The 26,226-nt window shown below is 39.7% G+C and overlaps 1 protein-coding gene across 2 annotated transcripts in view; it reads right to left on the bottom strand.

Moving 5' to 3' along the window:
- SOS1 (SOS Ras/Rac guanine nucleotide exchange factor 1) overlaps positions 1-26,226 on the bottom strand; it is a 90,738-nt gene that overhangs the window by 48,083 nt on the left and 16,429 nt on the right. For both annotated transcript variants that reach the window (XM_032790829.2, XM_032790831.2), the window contains exons 2-8: positions 22,022-22,147; positions 19,022-19,153; positions 17,065-17,229; positions 14,498-14,707; positions 12,390-12,533; positions 11,427-11,537; positions 11,236-11,334 (exon numbers count right to left, since the gene is read on the bottom strand). In XM_032790829.2, the coding sequence (XP_032646720.1) occupies positions 11,236-11,334; positions 11,427-11,537; positions 12,390-12,533; positions 14,498-14,707; positions 17,065-17,229; positions 19,022-19,153; positions 22,022-22,147 (987 nt within the window). The remainder of the gene's footprint in view (positions 1-11,235; positions 11,335-11,426; positions 11,538-12,389; positions 12,534-14,497; positions 14,708-17,064; positions 17,230-19,021; positions 19,154-22,021; positions 22,148-26,226) is intronic.

The raw sequence follows: 26,226 nt of genomic DNA, 5'->3' as shown, positions 1-26,226 counted from the left end.
TAAGTCTGCTTAATAGTCTATGAGGGGATGTTGGATGGGATGGGATCTGAGTTACTGCAGAGAATTCTTTCCTGGGTGCTGGCTGGTGAGTCTTGCCCACATGCTCAGGGTTTAGCTGATCGCCATATTTGGGGTCAGGAAGGAATTTTCCTCCAGGGCGGATTCGCAGGGGCCCTGGAGGTTTTTCGCCTTCCTCTGCAGTGTGGGGCATGGGTCACTTGCTGGTGGATTCTCTGCAGCTTGAGGTCTTCAAACCACAATTTTGAGGACTTCAATAACTCAGTCATGGGTTAGGGGTTGTTATAAAAGTGTATGGGTAGGGTTCTGTGGCCTGCTTTGTGCAGGAGGTCAGACTAGATGATCATATTGGTCCCTTCTGACCTACGAGTCTATGAGTCTATAAAGACCTCGAAGGACCAATATCTCATGGAGTGCACCCCTGCCCCTGTTGCGGATTCCATAATCTGCACAGACTGTGCACCAAGAAAGTAATAGGCTAGGAGCATGTCTGTCTCCAAGATTCAAAAGGCTCTCCAGTTCCTAGGCACTATCAGCACAAGCTGCCTGAAGCAGCTAATAAGTAGCTCTGGGAGCATAACACATCCGGAAATAGTTGACACCTCATCCAGTTGTGAAGCCACTGTTGGACTTAGGAGGCAGCCAAGTGCTGCATAAATCAGGATGCATGACTATTACAGGAAGGATGTCACATTCAGAGTTTTGATAACAGCATTTAGCAAGATCTTTGAACTTAATTTTTTTTTTCAATACTCTGAACTAATTATAAATTCACTATGGCACAAATTCACATCTGAGTTTAATAGGTCAATTTATACAAATAAAAAAAGAACTACACTTTAAGAGATTATTATTACAGATTTTTCATGGGCTACACTGACTCACTTAATTCTAGATCTTTAAATTAAATTACATTCATTGAGTTACACACTCTTTCCTTGTGTGAACATGGCATTACATACCAAAACCCAGGATAACTGAATTAGAAAAAAAACACAAAACCTGATGCCTAGTATTATTTTATAAAGATAATACATGCTGCTCCAATATAAGCAGGAGAAAAAGATCCACTGAAGTTTGCTTTTCCTAGTAAATCACATAATTCAGATATGGCATGACATTTTTGGGTCCTTCAAAATTCACATTTGATAAAATTAAAGTGGCAACATGACAAAAATAAAATTAAAAAATTCATATATCCAGTAAGTTTTACTCTAACATTTGCCAGTTCATTAACAGTTTATGACTTGATACTCTAAGCGCTACACAACTTTCACACAGATTTAAAAGTATGTCAAACCTGAGGATGACATTGGCTAGGTGAGCAATTCTCAAAAAAAATTCCATACCACTGTCCAACACAATAACAAAATTTCCAGACATCCCTCTCTCATTTAGCTATTAAAAAAAATGGTTGTGACCCCCACTGTTGGTAGAACCCATATTCCAGAGAGGTTAGGAACTCTTGTATTTTTTTTTAATGCTTCTACTTCAGAATGAAGGATTTTCCTCACATTAGAAATTGAAAAAAAAACTCTTAATGTTAACTCATAATTAGATGCACAATTCAATTTTATTGAACATTTATAATTTCTTAAACTAAAAAGGTACATTCAAATATTAGTGTTCAAATATCCAAACAGGTGCCAAAATATGTACTTTAAAAAAATTACTATTTCAACACATACAGATGTAATCTAACCCTACAAGAAACAGATGAAAACAGCATTGTTTGCAAATATATCAGTCAACTCCGGCAGTAAAAGTGACTCTTGAACCATCTGCAGTAGACTCAGATAGCTACTAGCAGAGTCTTTGCATAGATTTTGTATGCTCAAGAGTCCACCACTGAGGAGCTGCATATGTTGTCACTTGCACATTTGGAGAAGCTGCCGTAAATAAAATTAATCTTCTTTACACTTTCCTGCCTAACTTCAGATTCATCAGTTCCTTCCACACTTGCTGCTATCTCTTCCACAGCAGCTGCATTATCTTTCTGGAACAAATGTAGAAGCCTGCACCAGTTCTCTTCCTTGGCCCTCCATGCTCCTGTGAGTCCTCTCCTCCTCGGAATCATCCAGTTTTTTCCTCCTGAGCTGGAGCAGCACTGCAAAATGTAGATGAACATTTTATTTTACAATTTTTCATTAACTAGACTGGTAACATGCATTGTTACATCTATATTTGAAATATCACAAAATATTTACCTATTTGCTTTCACATTTGGGATTGAGGACATCCATTTTCTTCCCAAGAATTCTCCATCACATTAAAGTAATGTTGATTTAAACCAGTCTTTCCTTTTTCTTATATAATTCCAATTTGTAATAAAATTCACCTTAACAGCTTCAACATAATACAGCATGGAGTCTGATTTTTACTGGCAGAGTTGTGAGGCCTTGCACTCAACTCGATGGTATTTCTGCATTTGGATGTGTTACACGATAATGTCTGAATGATGCGTCCAATCAATTTCAAAATTTTCAGGGAGTGTACTAAGCATCAACAGGCAGAACCCTATTCATTTTGGTGACAACTGGAAAAGCGAAAGGGGGAAATGGGAGACACAGAATGGGTTTGCAGAACTAGGAGCTTCAGCCACCTCTATAACTGTCTATAAGAGCAAAGAACCAGTTGATGGCAGCCATTATCACCTTCCAGTTTTACAATAACCCTCACCTTAGCTCTGCCCATCCTCTCAATACAGTTTAAAAATATGGACAACCCTGAAAGAGAAAGAAAAGAAACAGATAAAGGAGAAGAATGGTGGGGAGAATGGGAGCACACAGAATCCCTGGCATGGGGCGGTGGGGAGAGAACAGTGGACCTGGCATGAGCAGAAAGGGGACCACAGAGCCCCTAGCATAGAGGAGATGTGGGCCGTGGAAACCTTGTTGGGGGGAAGGGGATGTGGAGGGATTCAGGGAGTCCCTAATGTCAGGGTTCCCTCCCCACTCTGAACTCTGGGGTACAGATGTGGGGATCCACATGAAAGACCCCCTAAGCTTATATTCCACCAGCTTAGGTTAAAACTTCCCCAAGGCACAAATTTCTTTCCTTGTCCTTGGACGGTATTGCTGCCACCACCAAGTGATTTAAACAAACATTCAGGGAGGGGCCACTTGGAGCCCTATTTCCCCTCCCTTCCCAAATATCCCCCAAGCCCCTTCACCCCCTTTCCGAGGGGGCGGCTTGAGAATAATATACCAACCGTTAGGTTAACAAAAGTGAGCACAGACCAAATCCCTGGTTTTTAGGACACTGAAACTCAATCAGGTTCTTAAAAGAAGAATTTTATTAAAAAAAAAGTAAAAGACTCACACCTGCAAAATCAAGATGGAAGATAACTTTATAGGGTAAATAAAAAGATTTTAAACCCAGAGGATTCCCCTCTGATTCTGCTTCCCAGTTACAAAACAGGAATAAAATTACCTCTTAGCATAGGGAAAATTCACAACCTAAAACAAAAGATAATCTGACGCATTTCCTTGCTATTACTTACAATTTTTGTAATCTTAGATCAAGGGCAGGCAACCTATGGCACGCGTGCCGAAGGCAGCATGCGAGCTGATTTTCAGTGGCACTCTCACTGCCCAGGTCCTGGCCACCGGTTCAGAGGGCTTTGCATTTTAATTTAATTTTAAATGAAGCTTCTTAAACATTTTAAAAACCTTATTTACTTTACATACAACCATAGTTTAGTTATATATTATAGACTTATAGAAAGAGTCCTTCTAAAAATGTATTACTGGCATGTGAAAACTTAAATTAGAGTGAATAAATGAAGACTCGGCACAGCAGTTCTGAGAGGTTGCCAACCCTTGTCTTAGATGCTTATTTCAGGGAGGGTTTTAGGAGATTTTTTTTCATGCCCTGATCCCTCTCTGTTCAAGAGAGAGCAACAAAGAGTGCACAAACAAAACCTTCCCCCACAGATCTTCCCTTATTGGTCCTTTTGGTCAGGTGCCAACCTGATTGTTTGAGCTTCTTAACCCCTTACAGGTAAAGGAGGGATTTTATGGTACCCTTAGCTGTATGTTTATGACACCTGGGTTGTGCAATGAGCTCAGCCAATAGAAGCAACATGTATGACCTGCTAGATTACTCCTATTTCTAAGCTGATTATATCTTTCCAGGTGTCTTCATTGGGGGACCGTTTAAAATGTTAGCAGAGCCACATTTTTTGTAAATTCAAAAGAGTGTTATACATCCCTGTCATGCTGCTGTAGCTGGGGTGACAGGAGAAACCATTCTGATAACAGCACATTCCACATATTAGAAGCTAAACAAACAAAAAAGCTACGTTAAAAGAACACTTAGATTGCCAGTCAAGCACATAAATTTCCGTAAATTAGGAAATATTAGATTTAGGGTTGTCTATGCAAGCTAAGTTCTGCCTCTCTTGTGCATCTTTCCTGTACACTGAACGAGGCAGAGTACTGTGGAAAAGATAGTATATGATCATGTAGTTAAAGACTACCATAATGCATATGCACAAGAGGTCAAATTAAGGTTGCACAGGCAACCATAAAGCTGACATTTCCTAACTTTCAAGTGCTTGACTTTGCATCCTAAATAATGATCTTTAATTTAGTTTTTTTTCCCTACATAATTTCCTAAGTTTTTAGTTAAGAAGGAAAGAGATAATATAATTTGTTTTTATGTGCAACTGTAACAAGCCCCTATCATGCAGTGTTTAACCCTGAGCCTTTCAGCAGTGGAGCACAGACTGTAACCCTTGAGCTACAGAATTAACTTCATTAACATGCAGCAGCAAAAGGTGGTTATTCAGGGTGGATCTACCTGCTTGGGGAGTGGTTGAAGGGACAGCCCAGTTGGTCTGGCTTTCCCATCCCCCTGAAATTGGGGGAGCTCCTGCTGCCCCTAGAAAAGGACCAAGGAATTGAGCTACTGGGGCTGTTTGCTGAATCTGTGGGTGGGTGAGGAGGAAGGCAGAGCCCAGCCTGGTTTCCACCTCATGTGGTGCCTCCATTGGAGGGTATGGGACGCTGGGGCCATGAGCCATGTCCAGGTATGGAGACCTCAGCTCTACACCTTACCCTCTCCAGCTGCTTTAACAGCTCCTAGGAGTTGCCAGTACGTCTGCTGTTGTAATAGCAGCAACAGCATGAGCCTGGAATGAGCTACGAGCATGCTGCCAACACTTTCCCGAGGAATGCAAGCAAAAGAAGGCATTTTCTAAACAGCCTGTAACCCAGCAAAAGCTGAACACAATTTCACGTGACAAAAAGGCACTTCCCTGGCTTAATGGCATGCCCCCATGCCAAACATCAAAAGTTCACCTCAAAACAACAGAAAGGTGATATAAAGACCTCTCAAGACCTTTCTAGAGGAAAGTGCTAGGCAACGTAAGTATAAGGTTCATTACCAATTCCCCCTGTAATAACTTTGGTCTGGTCTACACCTAAAAATTAGATCAACCTAGACTGACATTGCCTAGGGCTGTGAAAAATTTTGTGCCCTGGACAATATAGTTAGGTGAAGCTAACCCCCACTGTAGATACATCTAGGTTGACAGAAGAATTCTTCTATGAATTAGCCACTGCCTCTCAAAGGGGTGTATTTAATATCTCCAAAAAAACAAACACAAAAAAAGCCACACACACCACCACATCCTTTCATCAATGTACCAAGCATCTAGCTATGCCACTGTAGTGTTTGTAGTGTACACATACCTGTGGTGATTTTTCAGGCTTATCACAGTACTAAATGTTGTATTCTTCACAATACTGCACACATAATTCACTCAATCTTTTTTGTACTGTTTACTTAAACACATTAAGAAATCTTACTAGAATTATACAACAACTGAAGTCATCTTCCAGAATAAGACAGCATGGGAAAGAAATTCAAGTTCTGACAAGCAGCCAATTCTGACCCATTTTAGTTTAAGAACCTGAAAAAAAATCAAACCAAACAAACCTCTTTTCGGCACCTGCCACATTTACCACTACCAGCATTCTGCTATCCACAATGTGACTAAACAAAAGGACATGTTACAAATGCTCTCTGAAACAATGTCCTTTATACAGTGGAGTCGCATCATAGGAGCATTTAACACAAGTGATTTTAACTATATGCGCTCGGCAAAACAAAACAAAAAAAAAACAATTTAAATACTGTACCTGTAGTGCAGGCGATTCTGCCCGCCATTCCACTCAATGAGTGTTTGACTATATGCGATTTTTACCTTACGCGTTGACTTCAGAACATAATCCTCACGTAAGATGCGACTCCCCTGTATTCTTACTAGTGAGTATAGTAGACTCTAGAGCAAGGGTGGCCAACTTGAGCCTGAGAAGAAGCCAGAATTTTGCCAATGTACATTGCCAAAGAGTCACAGTAAAATGTCAGCAGCCATGTTGATCAGCGCCTTCCCCTTCGCCCCCACACCTCCAGCTGTTTCGTGGCATGCAGGAGACTCTGGGAGGGAGCTAGAAGAGTGAGGGCATAGTAGGCTTGCGGGGAAAGGAGGGGTGAAGTGGGGGCAGGGCCTCTGGCAGAGCCAGCGGTTGAGCCGTGAAAACTTCAAGGCCCATTGGAAAGTAGGCACCTGTAGCTCCAGCCCTGGAATCAGTGCCTATACAAGGAGTCGCAAATGAACTTCTGAAGAGCTGCATGTGGCTCTGGAGCCACAGGCTGGCCACCTCTGCTCTAGAGAGAGAGAGAGAGAACTTCCTATATTGAAATTCAGCTAACATGAACTGTCAGATTCAGATTAAACAGAATACATAATTACATTTTAATCAAGATAATTATTGGATTATTGCAATAATAATTGAAGGCATTTTACTTCAGTTCACAAGAACAATTTACACTGATCTAATAAAATTCAAAGCAAATACAGAAGTACATCCACTGCATATACTTTATTTCCTGACATATCTGCTCTTTATTTCCTGACAGACTATCTTGTGTCTGTGGTATAGTTATTTTACTTCTTTACATCCATACTCTTACTAATAGGTAGTAAGTGGAAATCCATTCTCCACTCTAATTAGTATTAAAGTATTTTTATATTAACTGTGTGTATATAAAAATATCAAGTATTTTTATTTTGAAATATATAATAATATGCACAAGAGCCTATTAACATACAGAAAGCAGCAAGATAAACTATATAAATTACCTGATGTAAAGAAAACCCCAGCAACAAGTTTCAAGAAATATGTTGTACATAAATCATGAGAATCAGGCATGAAGCCTTGAAATATTTATTTAAAAGAGGCAATAAACACTGTCATAGCTTAGACCTCCTTACAAACTAATGACCTGACAAACAATTACACTGTTATATTGAATGCAAGAACTTATGGACAAACTTTCATCACAATGTCACGACCATTAAAATGATGATCTAGAGAGACAGAATTCTGTAAAATTTTTCAGCACCAAGTGTCAAACTTGATTCCTCAGCCATTTCCAAATTAAAACCAAAATCATTCCCTTCCCTATATAACAGATAGTTGTACGGACCCAGCATAAATATACAAATAGTGTAACTGATACAATTCCACAGTTGTATGGCAGCAGAGCTCCAGCAGCATGTAATAAATTTAATACTTTCATGCTGGAAAAGGAAAAAAAGTAACATTCTTACCTTTGATGCCCCTGTTGCATCAGAAGGATTTAACACTACTTAGGACAGCGCAAGAGATTCAGGAAATAATATTTGAAATTAAGATGATGTTTCCACATTGACTAAACTAAATTACAACTCTGCAAAGACTGGAGAATCGTTTTAAGATGAAATTCAGATATTAAACAAGGCTTTGGGAATGGATCTTTGGGATCTGTCCTTCATTTCTAGTGATACTAGAAGAGATCAACTGAAGTTATTGTGAAATGAGAGTATACCAGACAATCGACCAATTACACAAGTACATGAAAAATTCCAACAGCTACAGATATTTGCGAAAATATAGCAATTCCCATCAATTCACAAAACTTAAGTTTACACACATTACTAACAGAGATTAGCAAGATTTTTTTTCAGGGAAGGAATGTCCAATATTGCACTTTCTGTATAAGAACACTTGCAGTATTATATACATAGAACTGAAACCATTTAAAGATACTGAAGCTCTAGAATGCATGACAGAGAAGATACTTATATCAGAAAATATACATACTACTCTTTCACGTATTGTAGTCTTCTGTGCAGGGCAGATTTGCAAATTGCTCTAAGCAAAAGGAAATTTTCAGGTGAATTTTCCTAGAAGTTATCTTACAGAAAGAAAACTACAAGTATTATGCATGTATCCTAACCAAGACAGAGATATGGTACCCTATATCTATAAATCTTATAAACTGTCTCCTTTGACAAAATGACAGAACTGTTTATGGACAGTATTATGCAGCGCCACCTTTTATAGCATCATTCATACAAATACAAGCCAACTCTGTCTCCTTTAATTTTATATTAACTACTTACAGCAAACAGGAATTCTCCACAAACAGTTGCTCCTTATACCTTTCCCACACACCCACACCTCCCCTTGCAGCTTGGAGACTTGCCTCGCCAATGTCACTGCCAATAGGAAAGCTACCTTCCATGATGGTGAGACGGAGCACCAGGCCAAAGGCTCAAAGGGCAGGCTCGTGAGCCTGCTACATTGCTCCCCCAAAGCTTGGGCCCAAGATCCTGATGTGGGTGAAGAGTTGCCTGGCATGGGACCTTGCTCACACAGTGTCTTATCCTTTCCCTTGCGGGAGGATGGAGACCAGCCTCGTCCCACCTTCTTGGGCTTCGTAGTGGGAGCCATGGATGGCGACCAGTTCTGGCTAGTGGACGGTCCCAGTGGGGCACTACACACCAAGGTCACGTTACTTGGTGCCAAGTCGGAGCATTGCTCCAGTGCTGGGGTGCTGGTCGACTCCATAAGGAGCACTCTTAAATGAGCATCACGCTCCTTATTTCTTGGCTTGAAGGACTTGCACATTTTGCATTTCTCACTAATACATCCTTCACTCAAGCAACGCAGATAACTGCTATGTCGATCACTAATAGGCATGGACCTCTTGCAGCGATCACAGGGCTTAAAGCTTGTATTCCTGACGCAAAGTCCCATTCGGGACCTACAAAGTCTATAACTATAGCTAAGGGATTTATAAACACTAATAAAAAACTATATACAGTATAAACAGGAAATAACTAGTTCGTATGAACAGGCAGCTACAGCACTAACTGAAGCAGCAATAGTTCCAGCATCATCACTAGCAGTAAGGAGGAACGGAGGGTGAAAGGGGGTGAGGGGAACCAGTAGCATCCTATATATCCGGCGCCCCTTGGGCATGTGCACACCACTCCAGGGGGCATCGGAGTCGGTCCCCTATGGATACTGCTAAGGGAAAAACTTCCAGCACTAGTGCATGTGACGAGCACACACACCTAAGTTGAATGACATGAGCAATCATTCGAAGAAGAATGGATAATACTGTATATTCCTGATGTACTGTCCATCAGATTTCAATTCTCTTCAGTTTTTTTTTTTAAATGTGATAACTAATGCACCTATGCTTTGAACTATAACGTCACCGTGTACAAGTTATGTGGGTTTTTTTTGCCCATCTACATATTCAACAAGAAAGTGCAAGAGATTCTTTTTAACAGCTATCTTCAAATCACACAGAAGTCAAACTGGCAGATGGATATTTAAAACCAAAGCACAGGTATTCCATAAAAAATGTAATATAGCCTCAAGACATTGCTAGTGCCATTTGTTTAAATGCTCTGACTATGAGAATTATGGAAAATAAATGTTGTCAACTAGTACAAGAGATACTTTACACAATGAACATCTGTGGCTAAAAGATATGAACATGAAACGCTATTTGTGGCAATCAGACTTTTCATTACTGAGACTAGTTTGTCTGCAACTCTTGTAATCCTGGACTCTAATTTGTGTAATATAATCTTTTATATTTCACATAATTCAGTGTTCTTTACAGTTAAGTGTATATAAAAATGCTGGGTCTTCATTTGGTTTCATGTTTTAATAAAGAAACTATCTGATGTGACGTCCACCCCCCCCCAAATAAAAATTTGAGTTAGAATATTGTCATGTATAACCAAAATTATAAGCAACTCAAATCTTTTGACACTAAGCTTCCGGAACACAAAATGTTGTTGCCAACCAGGAGACAGGGAGAATTTTTTCCACTCTCATTTGAATTTCTCCATGGTGTCTGAGATTTTTTTCTGAGAGAGCAATTCCTCTCCCACCCCCCACTTAAAAATTCCCTCTAAAGTAAAATTTAATTTTGGGAGAAACAACTTAAAGTATTCTGTTTGTTAAAGATTACTGTTTAATAAAGATGTCTGATTTGGTAAATCAAAAGACTTTGCCCATTTACTTTGTACTGTTCAGTTACAGTACTTTAAATAAGATCTTTACAATTCAACCACTGATAGTCCATCACATCACACAACACCCAGGAAAAAACCTGATTAATGGAGATGACTCACCTGTAACCTAAATTCTTCAAGATGAAGGCTACACATTCCCACTTACGGGATACACCAACAGCGCAGTCTGGATGCACTGACAATACATCTCAGGATCCAAGCTGCATCATCAGTACATACCATAGCGAGAACGCGCAGAGGCTACTCAAAGGAGCAAAAAACGTTAACGTTGAAAGAGAATTTCACGGGAGTCCTGTTCTCACTCAGAAACCTGAGTTACCATTACTTTAAAAAAAATCTCATCAACTCTAGAAAACTTCAGATATATATGTATTTTTTTTTCCAGGGTTTCTCGTTAAGAAACGCAGCCACATTTTCACTGATCATTACCCTGTCTTACACTGTTCACCCAGGCTTAGCTTTATTCCTAAAATATAAACAAAATAACTAGGAAGTAAAATTCTTATCTATTTGAGAGATCCATTTTCAATACACCAAAACAATATCATTACAATATTACTCAATACAAAAACAAAAACCCAGATGTTAGTTGCTGCACAATATAGATAAAAATATGGACACGTATTCGTTACATATACAAATCTACAATGGCACAGAATTTACATTTCATTACACCATATTCATCATTCCATTTTTATTACTAAAAAATTCTGTTAGTCTACTAAGATGCCTTACTGAGAATATAGATAGTTCTGATATAACTAAAATTGAGAAACGCTAATATGAAACAAAACATTTTAGATGAGCAATATAATTTTTTTACTTACCTTTAAAAGTTCAAAATAGTGAAGACAGTGATAAACGGGAGCAAGAAGCAGCCTCGGTAGAACATATTGAACAGCCTCTTTAAAACCTTCTCCTATTGACTGGAAACAAAAATGGTCTTAATCTTAAAACAATAGATGTGTTGTTGTAACACAACGGTACATTCTTAAAAACATTAAAAAAGATATTGTACCTGTAAATAGAATGCTGCTCCAGGCTTTGATAACTGACTAAGAAAGTGATCATGAAAAGCAGGTCGCAAAATATCTTGAGCGTATGATTCATATGGATCAAATGCCAGTTCCTAAGAAGGAATACAAAGCAAAATTTTAAAATAGGTTAGTATCAAAGCTTCATGTTATTGTTAAAAATATGAAGTATATTACACATGAGAAAAAACTTTATAATTTTATCAGTAAGCATATTTATAAAGATTTTGTCCTCAATCCTGAGAAGATTTAGGCACATGCTTAACCTCATGCATTTAGTTATCAGTGTGTAAAGTTAAACTCATGCTCAAGTCTTTGCAGAAACAGGGTCTTAGACACTCCCATTTTGATTTCAGCCTCTAAAGGTCAAGTCTGATACTTCTAAACCTTAAAGCTCTTGTTCATTTCATTTCTGCCAGCACTTTGTCCCTCCACCTGCATGCACTGGCAATGAGGAGGAATTCTGATACTTGGGTGCTGGGCCTGAAAATTTGGTGGCATGAGGGGATGCTCATGTAGCCTCGAATGGTCAAAGCCCTTCAAAAATGTCCCAAAGACCTGTGCAACCAGGCAGCAATACCTTAGTGGGGAAGCCCCCCTCCAAAAACTGCCAAAACACACTTTGGAATTATGAGTGGAAGATACCCATAGTGAAACTGGTCCAACAGCCTTTTTGTGACTCAAACTAGTCTGCAGTCTCAGAATCAAGGGTAGGTCAGCAGCGTAAATCTTGAGAGCCTGGGAAAATCTGCCCTGTGATGACTGTTTCTTTGAAAAAGGTACATGTCAATGTAGGCAGCCAAGACAGCTAAAACAAAGATGTGCTGAACTACCAAAAAACATTTTTTTTTTTTTTTTAATAATTACTCCAGTTATCTAGGACATACAAGGTATATAATAAAAATAAAATATATATTATAAAAACAAACTTTAATGTTCTTTCTTACTTCTGCTAGGTCTTCAAAACAACTGCCTACTAAGGGGTGGGGGCTGCCTTCATCTGTCATTTCTACGGTGTCTTCAATGTGGCCCAGTAGCTTCACACTAAGTTCATGAATATCTGATATACGACTAAATATATTTTCCACATCCTGAAGGAAGAAATGGAACTATCAGACAATAAATATCAATGGTGAATAAGAAAGAGAAATTAAATCCATAAGACAAAATATATAGCACACAACACAAGCTACTTAATAAATTAAAATATTGAAGAAACACTGATTAGTTTCTCAGCTAAAGCAAGGTTATAAATATTGTCGGTAACGGACAGGTGATTAATTACTGAGACTCATATTTGGAAGAAAAATAATGAGAGAAGAAACAGAGAACTTAAGTTATTTATCTTAACCTGAATTTAGCAAATAGGGCTAGTTCTTTCATAGACTCAAACTCTTCAGAGTTTCTCACAAGTGTTGCCTTTTGGTTTCCATTTCGAATTTGAATTAAGAATAGTAATGACCCACATGTTAACCTGCCCTGTGCTGTATACACAGTATTATACACAAATCATATCATCACGCAATTGCATAGTTTGTGTTCTGAACCTATTGGTGAAACCCAAAGTCTAGCAGAGAAGGAAGATGAACCTGTGGAGAGGTGACCCAAACTTTTCAGATTTTTTACTCTTAAGTAATCCAGTTTTCAGCAATTCAGGATCTACTATACATACCCAACTGAGTAAAATCCTGGCCCCAATGAAGTCAATGGCAGAACTGCCACTGACTTCAGTGGAGTCAGAATTTCACCCTACAGCTCAGTACCCTTATAGAAAGAATGGGTGGAGGAAAGGTTTAGCAGAATCAGAAAAGACAGTTCAACTAAACAGAGCTCTAGCATTCAGAGAGAGATCTCATGTAGCTAAGAAAGTGCATGGCACTGACAGGAAAACAGACATTCCAATTCCCATACCATGACAGACTACTGGCCTATTAATACAATACTGCAAAAACAGGCAGCACTTGCTGTTTGCAATTTTTTTGAAACTCTGCACATCTCCTAAACTTCTACCCAGTAATGCACTTAGCCAATGATGCAATTTTATTTAATTATGCAATGCCAAACAAAGAGGAAGAATATCCTTCTGGTTCCTCAAATATGGTCAGTTTATGACCTGAAGCATAAGTTTTGATCATCCTTGATGGTCTTAAATCTTTGCATTTATGTAGAATCTTTCATAAGAAGCTCTTAAAAAGTGTTTTACAAACACTTTCCCCTTCTACTTACAAACGTCAATAAATATTTTTATTCTTTCCCACACACTTTATATATATATAAGAGTTAGTGACCCAGGGCTCCCAATTCTAAGTCATTGAATATCTCCACAATCCTGCCTCTGTTTATATTTTCAAGGTGCTTCAGTACCTACACAGCGATAGGTGCGTCATAAAGAGAAGACAGGCATGACAGCATGGTAGACTAGGGCATTCAAACAATTTGGACCTTAATGTGCATTTCAATGTTGTCGGTTTTGCTTTTTAAAATGCAGTCTATATGGTAGCTGCACAAGTGGATTGAGAAATGGTATAGGAGAAACTTCCTTCTACTCTCATAACGTCAATACAATAGTTCCCAATGCACTAAACTGGCTTTCTAGGATGCCAGATAAGTGCAAAGGGAATATAATGCTGCATGGTATAGGACACTCAGCGCACCCTGCTCTACAATTCTATATCTGGGTTCTAGACTTCTGGGCTAGGAGGGAGGAAAACATCCTCCTAATTCCTCATCATTTATTTCAGGATGAGCTATAATACGTTCCCATGCTACCTCTCCTTTCTTACCTACATTTCAATCCTTACACCATGTGTGCACACACACACCTCTTTTCTCAGCCTGTTCTTTCAGAGCTGCCTTTGTAGGTGAGCGGCAGCATCAAAATAACACGTTACTGGGCTGGAGCAACAAGTGTGGAGAAACAGATGGCTTTCTGATAGTTCTTCCTATACTATAGGAATGTTACACTAGACAAAAGTTAGATCCCAGAAATTCTCACCTACATTAATGCAAACATAAGTTTGATATGCATCAGTTGTAACATCAATATAATACTTACATGAGCTGAAAACAATTTGGAGTTGGAGACAAAAGGCTCTCTAAAAACTTTTATAATGAGATTTAGTTCCCTTATGTACTGTCGAACCTCTGCCATAAATGACCTGACTAGATCATAATAGGTTTGTTCTCCTGAGGTGGAGGGTTCCTCATCAGATAAAGTTAGTGCACTTATATCTTCTACATCTTGATGGAACATATCCATCAACACCTGTGTAAATGAAATTGGAGAAAATTATACACAAAAATTAGATACAAAAATTACCGGCGAGGGGAAATAAGTTCTTAGAAAAGATCTAGTTGACTACTATTAAAGGGAGGCTTTGTATGTTGTCTTGAGGTTGGTTAAATATATTTGGTAAAAAGGAAACTGAATTAAGAAAAAGCAGTTCAAAAAACTAACTATGTATCATCCTAATTCTAATTCAGCTACAAGAAAGAACTGACTGGCAGTTTGGGCTGTTCTACACTTTATATCCCATATGGAAGAGGGGTGCCAGGTTCATGCACATGAGGCACACACACCTACAAGTGGGATCCACGTGGACAAATGCTTGCAAATATGCAATTTAGTTAACTTGTCTGTCCTCCATATGGGGTAGGGAGGAAGCAGAAAGAAGGAAACAGCTTATATTATTTGAGACTGATCATACTTAAGATGCTTAGGGACAGAAGGTAAGGATTACATTACATAAAGGGGCAGCCTACAAGGCGCGTGAAGGTACTTGAGGGAATACTGGACTAGTGCATACCTATGACAGAGCATAGGCAAGTGTTGACAGCTTTATAATGTCTCAGAGTTAACTGATAAGGCTGGGCTAAGTCTGGAAACACTGTATGGGTCATGCCTGCGTTTGATGTGGTGAATAAGGCAGAGCCACAGAAGTCTCCCTCTAGCAGGCTGTTCCTTCAGAGCAAATACCAGCAGGTTGGATGCTTGCTTCAGAACCTTTAAGAAACCTGGGAGGTTTCTGCTGTTTATGCATGGGGTTGTTGCAACTCTTCAGAAGTGTGACTGTAGTGTATGAGGCACCCTGTTAAGGCTGGTTTCTTGGCCAATGCATTTTGCTAGTCCCACCAATAGCTGAAGGAGGCAGAAGATTAGGAGAAAGAACCAAAGGAATCAGCATCATTAGCGCAATCATATGGCAGGTACCTACGCTTCTGCTGAATATCCACATACAGACACGTATCTCTACAAGCAACAGTGATGGAGACAGCTGCTCTACACTACTAAGTCCTGGTCTACACTCCAGAATAAGCTCAACATAAAAGACAGTTTATGTCAACCTAAGTATGTGGTGTACACATTCCAGCCTTGCTCCCACCAATGTGAGTGCTCTACTACCCCGAGATAATAACTCCACCCCCATGAGAGGCATAGGGCTTATGTTGATGTAGTTAGGGCGAGGCAATGTCTGTGTAAATACTGCAGGTTACTTACATTGGCTGTCATTCTTATCAATGTCAGGGCTCCATGCTGGAGCTGTGAAATTGAGAAAGTGTTCACAGCTTGGGCTGTCACTCCAGGTGGGGGGGAGGGGCGGGGCTCCAGCTAGAGCCGGGCTGTCCTCCCAGGGTGCTGGCTCCCCACTGGGCTGCTGCCCCAGATCCCTGCTCCCCATAGGGGGCCTGACGCGGGCGGGGAAGTGCGTCCTCCTGGTGGGGAGCTGAGCAGATCTGAGAGTCCCACTCCTGCCCCCCACACTGCCCTTCTTAAGTCAGTGGAAGTGCTTCTTATGAGGCCGTGCACTACCGACAGAAGTAGGGTAGCGTGGACACAGGTCAACTTAAGCTTGTAGTACAGATATGCCTTAAGTGTCTTAATGGTCACTAAGGTCTCACAAGGTACTTCCTCCACCTGTTTCTTCCTTAGCCTTAAAGGAAAGCGAAGAGGGCACAGTCAATACAAGGCTGAAGCAAGACAGGGGACTATTCACTGGAGCAACAAGAAACAAAAACCTCAATGAGCTGATTAACACAAGTAATGCCAATAACAGACAGGGCAAACAGTGAGAAGGGGACACAAGAAAAGGTTCCATGGACTTCAATGAAACTAGAGGCTCTGACCTCTCGAGGAACTGATTCCAAGTTGTGTGGGGTTTTTTGCTTTTTTTGAAAGGGAAAAAATACAGATTGTTTGCCCTCCAATGTGTCCAAAGATTGAGACTAGGTGTCTAAGGCAGCTAGAATGCAGAAACGCTTGAGAACAAGCCAAAGGAATTTAGCTCATCGACCACAGTCAGAAAGACAGTGTTCTGGAGCACTGGGGAATGCTGAGGTTGCATGAAGTGTCCCAAATAAAACTTTGCACCATCAACCCTTAGGATTGCTCTACATTGAAGTCACTGTTAGTCTCAAAATAGCAATAATTTTAGAAGTTCATGTACTGCTGGGGGGTTTCTAAAGAAAGAAGCATATCAAAATTCTACATTACAAAACATTTAAGGACTAAGAATAATATTCAACATGGAGATTTTTAGACACCATTCAAGATCTGGTTAAAATTTAATACCGCCAAAAAAAAAAAAAAATTCATTCCTTTGACACAAGAACTATGCCACCTACCTTATCAGCACACATTGCCACTTTAATGTCTTGTTTTGTAATTTCATAATGTCTTATATTTCGTACGTAATTCCCAACCAGCTTTAAGATATCTGCAGAAATGTATTCTAATACTGCTACTATGTAAACAGATACTTGGTGGTCAATTTTGTAACCTAGAACTTCCTAAAAATAAAATAAAAAAAAAAAGTGCATCATTAAATGTGTTATACAACCAGTCAAATAACTAATTTATGTATTTTAGAATAAACCTATGAAATCATATGTTTAGTACAACTGTCATTAGATAGTCAACGTCTATTCACCATCAGTACTGGCAATACTAAAATGCTTATTTCTGTTATACACCTAGAGAGAACAGTGATATCACAGGTAACACTGCATGGCTCAAACTGACTTTGAAATGTTAACAACTCTACCAAGCATTTATAACATGGAGTACCGTTCTAATTGACACACTCTAAAAGCACTGAATTCTCTTTATTACTCAGCTAGAATAAAAGTATTGCAATTTTTGGCAGACAAGTATTTAAGGTTTTCTTTTTTTTCAAAAAGTGTTACTAACCTTTCAAGATGTATTGCACATATACATTCCTCTCCTGATGTACATGCACCCCAGGCAGAACACCAGAAATTTTTCCCTCAGTGGTACTCATTTCGTGGGGTTTGAGCACCCTCTGCTGGCGCCAGTAAAGGGGCCCAGCTGACCCTGAGCCCCTCAGTTCCTTCTATCTAGAAAATCCGATGTAGAGGGGTAGGAGGGCAAGTTGTAGAACGGACATGTGCAACACATCTCATCGAACTGTCTTTTTTTCCCTTTGAGTGACTGCCCATGTGCATTCCATTCTTGGTGAGTGTCAAGGAGTTAAACAGGTGGAGGGATCAGAGTTTATGTACCCACAGACTGCAGTACATCTCACCGAAATTTGGCAAAATTCCTAAACTACTGAGTGATGGTGTAATGGGAGGAGAAAGTGTGCACTGATGACTAGGCTGCTGCTTTACAAATGTTCAGCATAGGGATCTGCACTAGGAACGCCACTGAGGATGCCTGAGTTCTTGTGAAGCTTGCCCGGTGGTGAAACACCTGTCAGAGCGTAACAACTGCAGATGCTTACAGTTTTTTAAGATAAAGATCTTTCAGTCTCATCACAAAGAATTTCAATTCTGGCCACTATAGTCACGAACAGAAAACTTGGATGGGGTATAAATACAATTAGGAAAACCATGGTAAAAATTTTAGCCTGGCTTCACACTTTCTTTGTGCGAGGCATAAAGTCCCTACAAATTTGGCAACACTCCCCAATAAGAGCTTCCCCAAGGCACTTAAAGCAACTTGAGTGTGCATCACTCACAGGAATAGCCTTATTTCAGGAAACAACAGGGCTTGAAGCCTGGTGACTGAGGCCTCCCTTGGCATCGGAAATCAACTGAAACCCTCAGATGGGGTAAAATCCTAACTGAACAAACACAAAACTGTTTACAATAAAATTCAGTAGTCTGTGTTCTCTTGTGAATACTTGCAAAAGCAAGAAGAGCCATTCCAGTGACGGTCACAGAAGGTAAGATAAGGAGGAACTAAGGGAGCGCGAGGTTGGCTAGGCCCTTTATACTGGTGCCAGCAGTTTGAGACGCCCAGATGGGTATCACTGAGGGGGAAATTTCCAGTGGAATATGCATGTAGAATCATTCAAAGAACTTAAAAACTTCTGGGAAGTATAATCATAGTCCTAAATGTATTTAACAAGCATACAATTAACTGAAATAGGAATAGTACAATGATGATGATACAAGACATACACTAAAATCCAGATTTGTTTTATTCCTTTTGATTTACACTTCAGGCAATATACAGACAATGAATGAAAATGTCAACCTTAACATTCTATAGTTCTGTAAAAGATAGGTTTGCCTAATTTTAAGTAGCAAGGCAATCAATTATGATTTGAATACTTACTTTTAACAATGGATGGATTTTTTCTACTGGGAGAGATAATGGATTTCTTCGTTTCCTCTTTTCAATAGCAGACTGGGCATCAGCTATTGCCCACTTATCAATAGGATGGGGAAAACTTTTTTGAACACGATCCTTAGGAGACAGAAAACAAGCACTAAGGGCTCAGTGAATAATCTGAATGTATTCAGCAAGTAGTATACTTGTTTAGATAAAGACTTCACTGTTACTGATTAAAAACAATTCCTTAAAAAGAAATAATTTATTTTGATGCAACTGTGTTTTAATGCACAGATAGAAACTAAAGTTATACCAAAAACTGTACAGCGATACATATCCTAAATGCTGTACACTAAATATATACTGCGCACAAAAAACTACACTCAAAGAACATTAAGGTTGCAAAGTTAAGCACTCAATTAGAAAACACTCACAGGTGTGTTGTGAAGTTAAGTTTATTAATGTATGTGAAGCACTCAGATGCTACAGTGATGAGTGCCATGGAAAAGGCCACAAGGAAATTAATAAATTTGTCTTCGAAGCAGGGTTTGAATAGTGTGCAGTGACTAAGACATGGAGCCACACATTGCATAATAAAAGGTTAAAATAAAATACTGAGTAGCTGTTCTTTCTGTGAGCACAGTCCATCCTGTGCACTGAGTAAGGCAGGAGTCCTGTGGAAAAAAATAGTCTGATCATGTAATTAAAGACCATAATTATACACACACAATTAGGGAGCCAAATTAAGATTCATGGGCAAGCTTAATTCTGGTGTTTCCGAACTGTTGAGTGGTTGACTTTGCAACTTTAACGTCCTATTAACACAGGGTTTTTATGTATAATTTTCTAGGCTTTTAAAAAGGCAAACTAAAAATCAGAAATTTCTTCGTGTCAAACTATATCAACTCCAATATGGGTCAGTAAGGTTAGATCTACAAAACACAGACTTTTGCCACTTGAGTGAAGAGACTGAAAGCAGCAGAAGTCAATCTCTATGTAGACCAGCCGCTGAGGGAGAGAGGAGACATTTTGCCAGTGGGCTCTCGGCTATTTGCTAACAACAGAGGAATGTTCAGAATCAGAACCTGGAATAGAACTCAGGATTCCTGAGGTGATCATCCTCTAATAGTTGCACACAGGGACCATTCACCCCCTCTTGTCAACTGTTGAGAAGGGCCCACTTCCACCTTAATTGAACTGGCTTGTCAGCACTGACCCCTCACTTGGTGAGGCAACTCTCATCTTTTCATGTGCTATGTATTTATAGCTGCCTCTGTATTTTCCACTCCATGCATCTAATGAAGTGGGTTTTAGCCCACAGAAGCTTAGGCCCAAATGTGTGTGTTAGTCTCTAAAGTGCCACAAGGACGCCTTGTTGTTTTTGCTGATACAGACTAACACAGCTACCTCTCTGAAACCTGTCAAAGGCTACTGTATCAGATTTATAAATGTCAGGTGATATCTTTCTGGGAGGGCTAGTGATGGTACTCATGGCTCAATGGATGAGCTCAATAATGATTCCAACAGGGAAATAAAGTCAGTAGGGGGTAATTAATGCAAATCTCTAATGTAGGTAACAAGTCTGAGGAAGCTTCACACATTAGGGAAATAGCATACGCTAGTTTGACCCAGTTCAAGAGTCACGGAAGACAAAGACTGGAAATGGTATAAAGATGATGATAGTCCTGATTTCGAAAAAGACACACGCTCTCCTGGTTAGAGTTTCACGTCAATTCTTGGATTGAGAGAGAGAGGTCCTGCAGAAATTGCTTGAACTACTTTAAACTTACCAGGGTCTGTTGAAGATGGATGACTGCCTAGTAAGCCAACCCCTGGAGAAAAGTTGTTTATTGTTTTTAAGATTTTTTTTCTATAATGCATTTGTTCTGAATAAATAGCCACTGGTTAACTCTGGATTGCCCCTCAGAGCAGGACTGCAGGTGACGAACTAAAGTCAATCCTGCTGAGACAGTCACAGTAAGATGCAGGGTTCTGCAATGTAAGCCCCAGATCTAAAGGGAGAGAGTCACAGGACGCAACCCAGAGAAAGCTGACAGCGAGAGGACTGAGACTCAAGTGGGGTGCTCTCAAGCAGGCCATGAGAAGTGTAGTTATCTCCAGAACGGTGATAATATGTACTATATTTTGTACAGTGTTTACACATTTTATTCATATATACTATACAACATATAGTATTACTCTGGCACACAAAACTGACACTAGATATTAAAATACTGGATATGTTAGGAAGGACCTGGAACATAAAACCAGCTTTTGGTCTGCCACTGACGGACAGACACAAGTGCCATATTTCTCCCATGTGCTTCACTTCCACAATGCCATGCACAGTAGAATCTCAGAGTTACGAACACCAGAGTTACAACCTGACCAGTCTACCACACATCTCATGTGGAACCAGTCATACACAATCAGGCACAGAGAGAGAGAGAGAGGAGAAAAAAAAAAAAAAAAAAAAAAAGGTAAATACCGTACAGTACTGTGTTAAAACTACTAAAAACAAAGGGAAAGTTTAATAAACAAGATTTGACAAGGTAAGGAAACTGTTTCTGTGCTTATTTCAGTTCACTTAAGATAGTTAAAGGCTGCATTTTTTTCTGCATCGTGAAGTTTCAAATCTGTATTAAGTCAATGTTCAGTTGTAAAATTTTGACAGATCATAACAACTCTGAACAAAACGTTATGGAACATTTCAGAGTTACTAACAACCTTCACGCCCAAGGTGTTTGTGACTGAGGTTCTACTGTACTCCTCAGAGAAAGATTTACAAGCAAGAAAACTTCTCTCTCATATTAACAGAAGTTGGTCCAATAAAAGATATATCCTCATCCACCATGTCTCTCTAATACCCTGGGACCAACACAGCTATAACACTGCATACATGTATTTCTCATGACATTTTAAAGTGCTAATTAATTAGACTATTCATCCACAGCATCCCAAATTAAAGCTCCAAAATACAGAACAGATAAACATTCTCTGTACCTCTACATCCAGAAAGCTTCTCGGCTGGGCTTGGCACAGCATATTCAACAACTGCAGAATTAACTCCTCAACATATTGTAAAGCATCTTCAGCTGAGGAAAGTTTAGGATGGACTTGCACCTGAACCTACATTGAACAGAAAATTGATTTAAACCTTGCACACTTTTCCCCAGGAGTCCATGCTTTATTTCCATAGAAGTTAACTTACAGTTAAAAGAATTTCAGGAGCATGACACCACAGCCTAAAAACTAAGAGAGTGCCAGAATTTTATGTGGCATAAATCAGCATAGCTCACAGACTGAAGTCAAATAAACCATACCAATTTGTGCCAAATCTAACCCACAGTACTTAAGTGAACACATTTTGCAATACGCAACATTTGATGCTGACTTAGTTCTACTGCAATGCCTACAAGACATTGTCTGATAACGAGAGGGCTGTGAAGCAGCTATGCATATACATATATATTTTTAAAATAAACATTGCATATTTTTCTCTCTCTCCCCCTTCATCTATTGCTTGCAGACTAAACTCTTTAGTCTGGAATAGTCTGTGTGTGTGTGTACTATGCTTAATGCAATGTGAGCTACCATAATGCAAATATTAAAATAATTTTTAAGGTACAGGCACTATATTTAAATAGTTTCACCTTTTTAGGAAAATTTAGCAATCTTGAAGCTTAAAATTTAATCAACTTGCCTAAAAAGTTTGGCTTTCAACAAAAGTAAGTTTCCTTTAGTGTTATCTGAAGTTAAACTACTTAAGTGCCAGTTGCACTGTTTTGAATACTTAATTATTCTGAACCAATCTCCAAAATAAAAATATTTACAATATATTATTTCATCAGCTCTGCATTCAGTAATGCTTCAAATTTTACAAATCTGAATGTTACACAGTAAAGGTAAAATTTAGATTTGCAGTTATAGCTGAGAATAAATTCCCGGTGGCTAAATATAGTGAAGAGGCACTCCCCTCCCACCTGTTAAATTACAGATTTCATTTTCTGGAATACCTGTTTATAATTAAAAAGTACTACCTGAAACAGGACTGCAGTGTAATGTTTGCTTCCTAACCCTGTAGCTAACAAATAGCTTGATTTTAACAGTTTAAGTACACACAAAGTACAACGTCTTAGGCTGTGTCTACATTGCCACTTTCAGTGCTAAAACTTTGGTCCTTCAGGGGTATGAAAAAACACCTCCCTGAAAGACCAAAGTTTTAGCACTAAACAGTGCCAGTATAGACAGCACTTTATCGCCAGGAGACGCACTGCTGGCGATAAAGCTACCACTGCTCATTCGTTTTTTTTGTTGTTTTTTTTTAAATATATTGCCAGGAGAGCTCTTCCCCGGCGATAAAGCGCTCCTACACTGCCATGTCACAGTGCTGCCATGGCCGTGCTATAATGTTGGCAGTGCAGACATACCCTTAGAAGTAATATATTTAAAAACACCTAAGAACATTGTTCTTGGAGTATTCACCACAACTGTTTAAGTATTTGTGCCAAAGGAAGCTGATAGGTAACAACTTTCATAGTCATGCCAAGTAGCAAAACCGTCAAATTTACTATCTCGCCACAACCCAAACTCCAAAACCCGTTATCAGTCACCCCAATCACCACAAACCCCTAAGCTACCTTCCCTAAATCATAAACCATCAATCTAATCCAAATATCAACCCAACATGCCAACATTCAGTAAATGATTAATTATGGAGGCATCATTAGTAGCTCTATAGTTAAGGCTGCGTTCATATTTGTACTTAGAGCAGGAATTAAATCTTATGAGAAAAAAAAGCATAACACGCATGCATCATTCTGCCTCAGAAGCAGAAGCCTATTGGGCCTGCTGAAGCACTCCATGAGGCTTCATGTTTGGGTACTGTTCTTTGTTATAGATCCTGCCTTTGAATTTGTTTAGTTTGCTAAAGCTTTAATGAGAGAGTGGGTTTAGTTTGACAAATTATGTCCACACTTAGCAGGTCTTAAAGCATCGCTAGGAGTTATTGCTTTTTACTTTAAAATCCCTGGCAAATCTTGAAAAACAAATCTCTGTGCAAACTCACTGACCAGAGCATTTATCCTCAATCAGAAGCAAAATTTGATTTTTGCCCAGCACCTCATTCTGACCAGCGTGTATGATATGGTTTTCGTGGCGCTTGTGAAACAGCAGGAAAACTACTAGCCTATCACGCAAAATTCAGGGACAGCTCAGTTTACTGCACTCTGTGATTACCACAGTATCATATGTTGTTTGTATTTCCATTACATAGAACCTGAACCTTCCAACTGGGATTAGAGCACCACCGTAGTAGCTGCTGTACAAAACGAGTTGGACAGTCCTTATCTTAAAAAGCTCACAATCTAATTTAGGATGCAACAGCAGATAAATCAAAAATATAGATTTAGCAAGGGAAGATAAGGAAAACAGCAATGAGAATATGCATTAACGCAGGCTGGCACATGATTTCAAGATTTGTTAAACAGTGCAAAACTGATAGGAAAACAGTTCCCAGAGAATAGTTATCAGTGGTTCACAGTCATGCTGGAAGGACATAATGACTGGAATCCCGCAGGGATCACTTATGGGTCCAGTTCTGTTCAATATCTTCATCAATGATTTAGATAATGGCATTGAGAGTACACTTAAAAAATCTGCATGTGATACCAAGCTGGGAGGGGTTGCAAGTGCTTTGGAGGATAAGATTAAAATTCAAAATGGTCTGGACAGACTGGTGAAAAGTACTCCACTTAGGGAGAAAAAAATCAGTTGCACACATACAAAATGGGAAATAACTGCCTAGGAAGGAGTGCTGCAGAAAGGAATCTGAGGGTCACAGTGGACCACAAGCTAAATGAGTCAACAGTGTAACACTGTTACAAAAAAAGCAAACATTATTCTGGGACATATTAGCAGGAGTGTTGTAAGCAAGCCATGGGAAGTAATTCTTCCGCTCTAATCCACGCTGATTAGGCCTCAACTGGAGTACTGTGTCCAGTTCTGGGCACCACATTTCAGGAAGGATGTGGACAAATTGGAGAATCCAGAGAAGAGCAACAAAAATGACTAAACATCTAGAAAACACGATCTATGAGGGAAGATTGAAAAAATTGGGTTTGTTTAGTCTGGAAAAGAGAAGACTGAGGGGGACATGATAACAGTTTTCAGGTATGTAAAAGGTTGTTACAAGGAGGAGGGAGAAAAATTGTTGTTCTTAATCTGTGAGGATAGGACAAGAAGTAATGGGCTTAAACTGCAGCAAGGGAGGTTTAGGTTGGACATTAGGAAAAACTTACTAACTGCCAGGGTGGTTAAGCACTGGAATAAATTGCCTAGGGAGGCTGTCAAATCTCCATCATTGGAGATTTTTAAGAGCTGGTTAGACAAACACCCATCATGGATGGTCTAGATTAGAGGTTCTCAAACTGTGGTCCGTGGACATTCAGGGGGCGTCCGTGGATAGTTCCCTCTAAGGTGCACACCTGGGTGGCCTCACATGAAGGGTCACCTACCTAACTACTGGAGCCACAAAGGTGTGGCTCCACTAATTAGGTGCCTGGACCCTGGAGAAGACGCATATGTACAGCGAGGTGGTGGCCTTGGATGGAATAGGGAGTAGATGGGAGGTGACAGTGGGGTGAGGGGGGTGGGGGTGGGGAGGAATTTGAGATATGCAGGGCTGCAGTGGCCTGAGAAAGATGTGACTTTCCCCAGCTCCAGAGCTGTGGCTGCCGGGGAGAGACAGCTCTCTTCCCCAGGCTTAGCTCTGTGGCAGGAGAGAGACACCCCCTCCCTTCGCAGCTCCAGCTCGGGGGCTGTCGTAGCAGGGGAGAGAGGGCACATCCATCGCATTAGAAAGGCAAGACTACTGATATTAAAATGAGTTGTGTACTTTTATTTGTAGAACAAAAAAAAGTTAATTAAGTTTTTAATCGGGTGAAAAGCATCCGGGCCCACTGATTTGAATTCATTCAGACTGGTCAGAAGATATCTGACATGTTCTTTACTTATCTCATTCTGCATCCTTTCCCCTTTATTGGCTATGGCAACTTCACTAGTTGCCCGGTCACGTTATTTTTTGTGAGAAGACCGAAGCAAAAGTTGGTATAGAAGAGCTCTGCCCTTCTATCATCTTTCATTGCCAACTGACCTTCTCCATTGAGCAGCAGACCCATACCATCATTGATCTTTCTTTTTTTTGTCTG

Source organism: Chelonoidis abingdonii, chromosome 3 (genome assembly GCF_003597395.2).
Source record: "Chelonoidis abingdonii isolate Lonesome George chromosome 3, CheloAbing_2.0, whole genome shotgun sequence".
Lineage (NCBI taxonomy): Eukaryota > Metazoa > Chordata > Testudines > Testudinidae > Chelonoidis > Chelonoidis abingdonii.
Note: the sequence above shows the minus strand (reverse complement) of the source record. Positions and strands in the feature narration are given on the sequence as shown.